Genomic DNA, 10,783 nt, shown 5'->3' with positions numbered 1-10,783 from the left:
AAACTAAGAGATCTCAGTGTAAAATGAACCGGGAAGTGCCAGGAGGAAACGTGGTACATTTCTCATGGTTTAGGGGTAGGACAAGGCTTTCTAACCTCAACTCTAAACCCAGATGGAATTAGAGACTGAGAAACTCGACTACAGAAAAGAATTACATGAGCAAGTCCCAAGACAACTGAGAACCTCAAAGAAAATGTCTGCAGATTGGATCGTCAATAAGAAGCTAAGATCACTAATGATAGGAAACCTTTTCCAAACTGAAGGACAAAAATTTTTAAATCTTATATAAAAATCAGCAAAATAAATGAACAGGCATACATAGCTACGTAAAGTGATTAAACATGGGAAATATGTTCAACTTCACTCAAAATAAAAAACACAAACTAAAACTACCTGAAATACCATTTCCTCTCCACTGAGTGGGCAAAGGTGTGGAAGCTGGATGGACCCGCTGCCGACTGCAAAGACACTGCACGGCCGGGGGATGCAGAAGTCCCGTGAAGAGAACTGGCAACACAACGTGTGTGTTTCCTAAGAGGAGGAAACAACTCACCCCCAGCTGGGCAGCTTCAAACACAAAGTATATTTTACTATATGGAATGTTATGTGAACTATGCAGTGTTATGTGTGACTGTGCAAAACCCCAATGATGTGACCCTAAAAAGGTGTGACCAGTGACAGACCCCCCAAAAGAGGTGTGACCAATGAGAGACAGTCTAGAACAACCACCCGACGCCCAGTGCCGTCCACCTTACGGAGCCACGGCCGACACAAGAACTAGAAGACCAGTCAGAGAGCAGGGGACCGGACGTCAGAGAGATGAGAACACCAGAGAGCTGAGACCCAGCCGAGCTGAGCCGCAAGCCCGACGAGATGACGGAGAAGGCCGCCAGCCTCCGCCTCCCTGGGGTGAGTCCTCCACACGCCCTCCGGGTGGGTGGACTCTGGGTGGCCGGCCTCAGACACGCCACCTGGTGAGCCCGGGGTGTTGGTGTGAGGCTAGAGTCAGGCTGAGAGCAGCGTGAGCTCCAGGGGTGTGAGCGTGCGCGTGGGTAAGCCAGCGCTGGGGGACACTCCTCACGTCAACAGCTCGTGACATCCAGGCGCATTTTCTTAATCGAGTTGCCTCGGTGTGATCTGCACACGCCTCAGCGGACACTGGAGCTCCCTTACGGCTTCCCAGAGGGTGAAGTCACCGTGGCCACTGCTTTGGGTAGCAGGCCCACCAGCTCTTGCGTCCAGCCAGACGCTCCTGTTAACTGCTCTCTCCGACTGCCGTCTCCTGACCAGGCTGCCTGCCTTTCCAACAGCTGAGCTTCCCCGGCTTGCTCCTGGGTAACTGCCCGGTCGCCAGAGGCATTCGACCCAAGAGGACCTTCCCCGCACAGGCGCGTTCCCTTAAACACCCCAACAGGAGGCAGCGCAGTCAGCAAGGGGCTGCCACCAAGCGCCCTTCTCCTCAGTAGCTGTTCCTGCCAAAGATTGTGGGGTGACACTGACCAATGGGCCCCAGCCAAGCACCGTCACATCAGAGGTAAAGGCCAGCAGACTGCCTGCTCGGGCGCCTGCTTCTGTATTTTTGTTTTTTAATGTTAATAGACCTTCATTTTGTTCACTTATTTTCATGTGGTGCTGAGAATTGAACCAGTGCCTTATCGTGCTAGGCAAGCGCTCTACCACTGAGCCACAACCCCAGCCCTGCTTTTGGTTTTGATTGCTGTGCACCCTTCTGCTCTAAAAGTAAAATCCTTGCCTTGCCGACAGAACTGATTGTCTCTGAGTGTTGATTCCGGCTCCCGGGGTGCCCAAGACCCCCGATGTTTCCAACACTTGTGTGCCTGGCCAGGAGGAGAATACGCTCTGACCTCAGGCCTCGATCTGATGGTTCCTTTTTCTGATGAAAGAAGACATTCATTTTATGTCAGGTTGCTTACACTTCTGCCACTTTTTGCGTATGTGGAAAAATCAGAAATTGAGTCAACTTTGGAAGGAAGGCACAGAGCAGTCGCTTCTGGGGAAACTTGCACTTGGTAGCTTCTGTGTTCCTAAGGTTCAGGCACAAAGCTTTAAAACCCTCATTGCCAGAGCTGGGCATGGTGGTGCAAGCTTCTAATTCCAGCGAATTGGGAGGCCGAGGCAGGACGATCGTGAATTTAAAGCCAGCCTCAGCAACTTAACAAGGCCCTTAGCAACTTAGCAAGACTCGGTAATTAAGCACCCCTGGGTTCAATCCCTGGTACCAAAAAAGAAAAAAAAAAAAATTCATTGCCATGTTTTTGATCTGCTAACATCCCAAGGAGATTTTTTTTTCAGTGAAGCTTTTGTTTGGGTGTTACTATTCTTTTCTTTGTGGAAACTGTGTGCATGGGTGCATCCTTACTCTCCTCCATACTTATGAAAGAGAGGTTTGGATTGACTAGTAGAATATCTTTTAAGTATATTGAATTTTTTCATGAAGAGTGCTGGGGGCAAGAGTAGGTAAGAAATAAGCACAATTTTTAATTTGGGAAGTGAAAAAGCACATCATTTTAAGCATATTTGGTGTGTGGTGTAGATGTGAGGTGTCCTCCAGAACTCATAGTTGAGACAATGCAAGATGGTTCAGAGGTGAAATGATTGGGTTGTGAGAGTCTTAAACTAATCAGTGTGTTAACCCATTGATAGGGATTAACTGGGTGGTAACCATAGACAGCTAGAGTGTGGCTGTGAAAGACCCTAAGCCCCCCTGTCCAAGGAAGAACTCACGTAATCACTGGCTGCAAAAGCAAGAGGCAGTTTATTGGTTACACAGGCGCCTGCGGGTGCGCAACAAAACCTCAGCCGGAGCTTCGGTTATGTGGCACACCGGGCTTTTTGGGGTACAGGTTTTTATAGGGTAAAGGGGCAGGTTTCGCGCGCGCGGTAAGCAACAGGTTTCCTATTGGTTATTTTGAATCCAGCACGTACACAGCACATAGGTTACTTGAAGGGTAAGGTTATTATATCCCAAAAAAATCCACAATTATTACTTGGTATTCTTGGTATTTTTATGGTTCCTGGTTCCCGCTTATCAGTTCCTGATTGTTCAGGCACTCCCTGGGACCCGATGATCTATGCTTTCCCAACCGCCCTATTCTTTCTTAACCTAGTTATCAGTTTAACGACCTCCAGGTAGGCCGTGCAACCTTCCCAGGGGGGGGGTTTGGTAGAGTGTCCTAGGTCATGGGTTTAAGACAAAGAGCTGGGGCCTTTCATTTCCCCCCTTTTTCTTTATCATGGATAGAATCTTATATCCATTTGTTCATTCCGCCTCGGTTATGGAGAGTATTCATCAGTCTGCTTAATCATTTGGTACTGTTGAGTAAGGACCATAGTCTGGATCGTGGAAAGTCGATCCTTCATAAACTGTACTAGTCTGTTCAAGATGCAGGGCCCGAAGGTGAAGATTAGTATTAAAATTATCAGAGGGCCAGCTATAGTAGATAGCAAGGTAGTCAACCAGGGAGACTTACTAAACCAATGTTCAAACCATCCTTGTTGTGTCTCAAGTTCTCTCTGCCGTTTGGCTAATCTTTCTGTTACCTTTTCCATGGTTTCTCTGACTACTCCTGTATGATCTGCATAAAAGCAACACTGTTCTTTTAGGGCTACACAGAGGCCTCCTTCTTGCAAGAACAATAGATCTAGTCCTCTTCTGTTCTGCAGCACAACCTCAGAGAGGGAAGTAAGAGATTTCTCCAGGGCTGTAATAGATTTTGCCATAGCAGTTAGGTCCTCATTCATGGCGGCTTGTAGATATAAGTATTGATTTCCCTGTATTATTGCAGCTGTTCCTGTACCGATTCCTGCAGCAATTCCCCCTACTCCTAGCAACAGAGCTATGGTCAGGCTAATGGGTTCCCGGGGGTACCTCTTTTGGCCTTCTAAGTGACTCAGAACATACTCTGATTGTAAATAGGATATCCTAGGCCATAGTTGAACTAATACACAGAAATCGGTTGTGACATTTAAAACGGCAGTCCAGTGTTGCATGCCCAGTAGGTCCCGCTAGGTCCCCAGATATATTGATGGCCGTCCTGAGTTGGGAGGGTCTGATTACAAAGGGAGTAATGTGACCTAGGTACCTTGCCTATACATAGGCCTTGCCCACTGACTTCAGGGATTGTAAGTTTAGAGCTAGGTAGGGAGGAACACTTGCTATTAGGGGTACTACTATTCGTCCAGCCAGCTGTGGTGGCGATTCCCTCGTAATAAGGTGGGCTAGAGGCTAGACATAACCAACAGTCTAGGGTTTTGTCTGGACTGGTGGAATTGAGGGCTTGAAACGCTCCTTGGACTAGGCGCAACAGCCGATCCCCAGTGCCCAGAGGAGGAGATTCAACAAAGGGGCTTCTGGGAAGGACGCTATCTGATGGTGTGGACGCAGGGCTAGTAGGTGGGGGTACGGTCTTGGAGGGTTCTTTCGATTCAGGGACTGAGGGTACCCGCTGGTCTCCAAGAACCAAATTGGGGCCTACTGGGGTTTTTGTTTCTTTTGCTTCTACCTGAATTCGGAATAGGAGCCCTGGATCGCCTTGCGGGGTGTGTAGGCGAACTCCCCATAAATATCCTTGGAGCCATGCTATTTGTTTTTTTTCCTTCCTGGGTAAATCTGATAGTTACATTAGATTCACCTGGGGTTGTTTCTGAAAATTGCACGTAGTCACTTCTAGGTTTTCCCTTGAGCCAATACCCATTTGAACTAGTTTCACAACCCCATGAGGCACAATAGTAGGCTTCTGGCCCCCCACATTGGTAGGTTCTGGTGCGCCCAGGGCAAAAATACCAAGATCGGAATCTGCAGGGTGGATAGGAGTCCCCTTTGGTTTTCTGAGTGTGTTCCCAAGATCCTTCAGCTAACTTACAAAGATCGAAAGTTAAGTCCGGCCACCAGGTGTTTAGGGCATGATGCCCTTGAGCCAGGACTAATTTCTTTCCAGTTTCAATATTGTGAATAGACCAAACTAGATTTCTGGATACATGCGGACTGCCATAGGGCATCACAGGAAACAAAGCTAAGATAATTAACAACGTGAAAGTCTTATCTTTAGCGGATTTTGGGTGCGTCGTAACCTCCATGTTGATTCCTGGGGTGTCGGGGCGGAGTCTTGTGGATGTGCCGCTTTCGCGTGGGCTGCGTGGATCCAGGCTGCAATGCCGTCTACCTTGATGGCGGTAGGGGTGGTCAGCAAGACGGTGTAAGGTCCTTTCCAGCGAGGTTCAAGATTTTTGCTCTGATGTCTCCGGACCCAGACGGTGTCTCCTATCTTGAAGGAGTGTGGAACTGTTGGTTTCTCCAGCTGTTCCTTATAGGCTGCCGCTAGGGGCTTCCAGACTTCATTTTGGACTAACTGCAATGCACGCAAATGGGTCTGCAGGGTGGGGGTGAGTAGAGCAGAAATCTCAGTTTCATAGAAATTGACAGCGGGTGGTGGGGCACCATACAGAATTTCAAAGGGGGTTAGTCCTTGAGGGCCAGGGGTGTTCCTGGCCCTGTACAAAGCTAAAGGCAGGAGTTGCACCCAGTCTCTAGTGCCAGTTTCAAGCGTTAATTTGGTTAAAGTCTCCTTGATAGTTCTATTCATTCTTTCTACCTGCCCTGAGCTTTGGGGTCGGTAAGCACAATGTAATTTCCAATTAATCCCCAATGTACCGGCCACTAACTGACTTACCTGGGAGGTGAAGGCAGGCCCGTTATCTGAACCAATGGCCCCAGGTACACCATACCTTGGAAAGATTTCTTCCAGTAGCTTCTTTGCTACGACTTTAGCAGTCTCATGCCGAGTGGGATATGCTTCTACCCATCCTGAAAAAGTGTCTACAAAAACTAAAAGATACCTGTATCCATACATACCAGGCTTGATTTCTGTGAAGTCGACTTCCCAACTGGTTCCAGGCTTGTGCCCTCTGGCCCGGATTCCAATCCCAAATTTTATTTTACCTGCGTTAACCTGAGCACAAGCTTGACAATTTCTCACGACTTGCCTGATGATTGAGTCTCTGTGGGGCAGGTATAGATTTCCTTCTCCATGATCCAAGAGGGTTCTCATCTTTTTAGCTCCCAAATGAGTAAGTCGGTGCAAGGACCTTATTAGTTCTTTGGTGTGTTTGATAGGCATTACAGTTTTTCCCTGGTATTCCCATGTGCCTTCAGCCGGGTTATAGGTGGCCTCTAGGTGTTGCACAATGTCCAAATCTGGGTCCTCATAGACCCAGTGTTCATCGAAGTCCTCAGGCGACTTCTTAACCTTTTGTGGCAATAGGGTGGTCACTAGGAGTTGTGGTCCTAGAGCCGCATTTCTTGCAGTTTCGTCTGCCAGCCTGTTCCCTTTTGCCTCCGGGTGATCCCCCTTCTGGTGACCGGGACAGTGTACTATGCTTAGTTTCTTTGGCAAGAACAAGGCTTTTAGTAAGGCTAAAATTTCAGTTTTATTTTTGATCTCCTTTCCATCTGAAGTTAGCAATCCTCGCCGTCGATAAATTTCTCCATGAATGTGGGTGGTGGCAAAGGCATACCTACTGTCTGTATACACATTGAGTTTCTTTCCTTCAGCTAGTTTTAATGCCTGTGTTAAGGCTATCAATTCTGCCCGCTGAGCTGAAGTTCCTCCCGGTAGTGCACTTGCCCAAATTACCTCTGACTCGGTGGTGATAGCTGCTCCCGCCCGTCGTTCCCCATCAAGTAGATAACTGCTTCCATCAGTGTACCATACCAGCTCTGCGTCCTTCATAGGTTGATCTGTGAGATCTGGTCTGGTTCCTTGGGTTTCTGCAAGAATCTGCTGGCAGTTATGGGGGGTAGGTCCTCCTGGAAGGGGCAGGAGTGTTGCTGGGTTTAAGGTGACAACGGGGCCGAATTGGATTCGGTCCGTGTCCAGCAGCAGAGATTGGTAGTGGGTGAGCCGGGCATTAGAAATCCAGCGGTCGGGAGGTTGACGAATAATGGCCTCGATGGTATGGGGTGTTAGTAAAGTTAATGGCTGTCCCAGAGTCAATTTGGTGGCATCTTTAATTAGGATGGCGACTGCCGCCACCATCCGAAGGCAAGGGGGCCATCCTGATGCTACAGGATCCAATTTCTTGGACAAGTAGGCTATAGGACGCCTCCAAGGTCCTAATTTTTGGGTTAGGACTCCTTTAGCATAGCCTTGTTTCTCGTCTACAAACAGATCGAAGGGTCTGGTGACATCTGGCAGACCCAAGGCAGGGGCAGACAGGAGGGCCAATTTAATTTGATCAAATGCCATCTGATGTTCCTCAGTCCAAGTAAATGGGTTGTTTTGTTTTGTCAGTGGGTACAAAGGGGCTGCAATTTCCGCGAACCCAGGAATCCATAGTCTGCAAAATCCTGCAGTCCCTAGAAATTCCCGCAGCTGCTTGGGGTTCTTGGGGACTGGGATGCTTGAAATAGTCTCTTTTCTGGCTGGGGTCAGCCACCTTTGGCCATCACGTAGCTCATAGCCAAGGTAAGTAACTTTGGTTTGACAAATTTGTGCCTTTTTGGCTGATGCCCGGTACCCTAGTTGCCCTAGGGTTTGCAATAACGCTTTCATTCCTTCCAGGCATTCCTCCTCAGAGGTAGCTGCCAATAAGATGTCATCCACATATTGGAGCATTATTAAGGAGGGGTGTCTTACCCGGAAGTCGGCCAAGTCCTGGTGTAAAGCCTCGTCAAAGAGTGTCGGGCTGTTCTTGAATCCCTGCGGTAGTCTGGTCCAGGTCAGCTGCCCAGAGAGCCCCTTCTCAGGATCCCTCCATTCAAATGCAAAGAGGGCCTGGCTTTGGGGGCTTAACCTTAGGCAGAAGAATGCGTCCTTTAAATCCAATACTGTGTACCAGGTGTGAGTGGGAGGCAGGGTGCTCAGGAGGTTGTAGGGATTAGGCACCGTGGGGTGAATATCTTCTGCCCTTTTATTTACTTCTCTTAAGTCCTGAACTGGCCAGTAATCTTTAGTCCCGGGCTTCTTAACTGGGAGTAAGGGGGTATTCCAGGGCGATCGACAAGGGGTTAGAATGCCTTGGTCTAAGAGCCGCTGGATGTGTGGCTTAATGCCCTGGTAAGCCTCCATTGACATGGGGTACTGCTTGATGTTAATAGGGGAGGCAGTAGTCTTAAGTGGAATCACTATAGGGGGCTGGCGTATTGCCATCCCCACTTCCCCGGTTTCTGCCCAAGCTTCTGGGTAAGTAGTAATCCAATAGTCCATGTTCCGATCGGGTTGTGGGGTGCTATCAAATAGTCGGTACTCATCTTCCAATTTAAAGGTTAGTATATGTAAAGGAGCCCCGTTTGGTCCGCTGACTGAGGCTTTCCCATTTTCAAAATGAATTTGGGCTTTCAATTTAGTTAGTAAGTCTCTTCCTAGTAGTGGGTATGGACAGTCAGGTACATGTAAGAATGAGTGGGAGACTTTACCTGAGGCAAGATGCACTTCTCTTTTGGTGGTCCATCGGTAAGATTTGCACCCGGTGGCTCCTTGGACCCATGTGGTCTTGCTGCTCAAGGGCCCTGGAGCTTGGGTTAGTACCGAATGTTGGGCTCCGGTGTCTACTAGGAAAGTAATCGGTTGCTCCCCTACTCGAAGAGTTACCCGGGGCTCAGGGGGGAGCTCCTGGCCCTGACGCCCCTAATCTTCATCATCTAAAGCCAGCAATTGGGGGGCTCGGTTTGGGTACTTCCTTAAGTTGGGAAGCCTTTTTGGGTTCTTTGGACAGTCCTTAACCCAGTGTCCTTTTTCCTTGCAGTAGGCACATTGGTCATGCTCTACGAGGGGCCTGCTTCGCCCTTTTTCCTTTCCTAGCCTATTCTCCTTTAGTTCTGCCTGCGCGACCGTGGCCAGTATTTTACTTAATTCTTTATTTCTCTTTCGATCTCTTTCCCTTTCCCTTCTATCTAATTCCTCTTTGTATCTCATCTCTCTTTCCTCTTGCACTTTCCTAATTCTTTCTTCCCTTTCTTCTGGAGTTTCCCTCTTATTAAAAATCCTTTCTGCTTCCTTCAGTAGATCTGCCAAGGAATAGTCCTGCAGATTATCCAACCTTTGTAACTTGCTTCTTATATCTGGGACTGATTGCCAGATAAATGCCATGGAGACGTTACCTTTCTGCTCCTCACTATCTGGATCGAAGGGAGTGAATCTTCGATAAGCCTCTTTCAACCTTTCTAGAAATGCGGTCGGGGTTTCTTCCGCCCGCTGGATAGTCTGTCTTACCTGGGCCAAATTAGTGGGCCGTCGCCCTGCTCCATGGAGACCCGCTATAAGCAACTGGCGATAGAGACGTAGGTGGTTCCTACCTTCATCAGTGCTATAGTCCCAATCTGGTCGGGTCAAAGGAAAGGCTTCATTGATCAGGTTTGGTAGTTGAGTGGGACGCCCATTATCCCCTGGAACATTTTTTCGAGGCTCCAGTAACACTTTTTGTTTCTCCTCAGAGGTGAGGAGAGTCTGGAGAAGTTGCTGACAATCATCCCAGGTTGGCTGGTGGGTCACTAGAACAGACTCAATCAGAGAAATCAAGGCAACTGGGTCACTAGAGAAAGGAGGGTTATGAGCCTTCCAATTATAAAGATCAGAGGCGGAGAATGGCCAATACTGGTATGGACTATTAGGGCCCCCGGTCTGGCGCAAGGGGAAGGCTTTTGAAGTTTTCCCCAGATTTGGGGGTTCTCGGCGTCCCCGGAGTCGCCCCACCATGGGGGATGGGTCTGGAGGGGCACCGGCGACAGGTGATTCTTCCTCTTCTTCGGAGGAATCTGAATGGGGAGCTGGAAGAGGTTGGGGTGGATAGGGTGGGGGTTCCTCTGTCATCAGGTCCATCAGGGTGGATTCATCGGGTGGAAGGATCGTTCGCGACTTTGACCTGCTTGAGGCTGGGGGTTTAGACTTATCTAATATAGGGTACAACCTAGAACTTTGGGTAGATGGTGCCGGAATGGGAGCAAGGGGTGCAGATGGGAGAGGTGAGGGGCTTAGAGGAGAAGGGGGAGAGGGCTTAAGTGAGGAGAAAGGGGTGACCCATGGGGGTGGGTTAGAGACTAGATTTTCCCAAGTCACGATGTAGGGGACTTGATCTGGGTGTCCTCTGGGTCCTAGAATGAAAACTTGGGATTTGACCTGTGAAATAAGATCAAGGTTAAAGGTTCCTTCTTTGGGCCAACCGACATTGAAAGCTGGCCATTCAGAGGAGCAGAGTGCTATCCATTTTTTCTTTGTAATCTCGACCGACATGTTGTTGGCTCGGCTCCGGACATCCTGCCAATGGTCGAGAGTGAGACTTAGAGGGGTTACCATGGATTGCCCCATCTTTGCCTCAGGATGTAAAAGGAGGTAAAGAAAAGTACACAACAAGACAAAGACAAAACCACAAAAGACAATCGCTGCGCGCTTTCAACACAAGCCGAAAGTATCTAAGGGTGCCAACGAACTGGGGAGTTCTTGGCCAAATCTCAAAACGGTGTATCCTTTGGAGACACCTGAGGCCCCGAAAAATCGGGCGCCCGAGATCCCTGGGACGTCTCCCAGGGTGGCAGGGGAGAAGTCAGAGTTCGTCAACTCCTTCTCAGGCTGCCCAAAAATTACAAATGGAACACGCGTGCCCCTACAAAGTACTATCGCTGCGCTTCAAGACAGAAAGACAGAACAACTACACAAACCAAGACAGACAAGAACAAAAAAATTTTTGTGCTGGCCAGCTTACCTCCCAGAGTACTTTCGGCCGTTCCTCGGGCAGGGGTCCGGGGTGATCTCGTCTGATCTCGGTGGGA

The 10,783-nt window shown here is 48.9% G+C and overlaps 1 protein-coding gene across 1 annotated transcript; it reads right to left on the bottom strand.

Moving 5' to 3' along the window:
* Positions 1–5,042: 5,042 nt before the first annotated feature.
* On the bottom strand, positions 5,043–10,322 carry LOC124976643 (uncharacterized). Its single transcript, XM_047539414.1, is given in 1 exon segment — positions 5,043–10,322. A coding segment is annotated over 1 exon segment (5,280 nt).
* Positions 10,323–10,783: the final 461 nt, after the last annotated feature.

Source organism: Sciurus carolinensis, chromosome 2 (assembly GCF_902686445.1).
Source record: "Sciurus carolinensis chromosome 2, mSciCar1.2, whole genome shotgun sequence".
NCBI lineage: Eukaryota > Metazoa > Chordata > Mammalia > Rodentia > Sciuridae > Sciurus > Sciurus carolinensis.
This window is presented reverse-complemented; position numbering and strand designations above follow the sequence as displayed.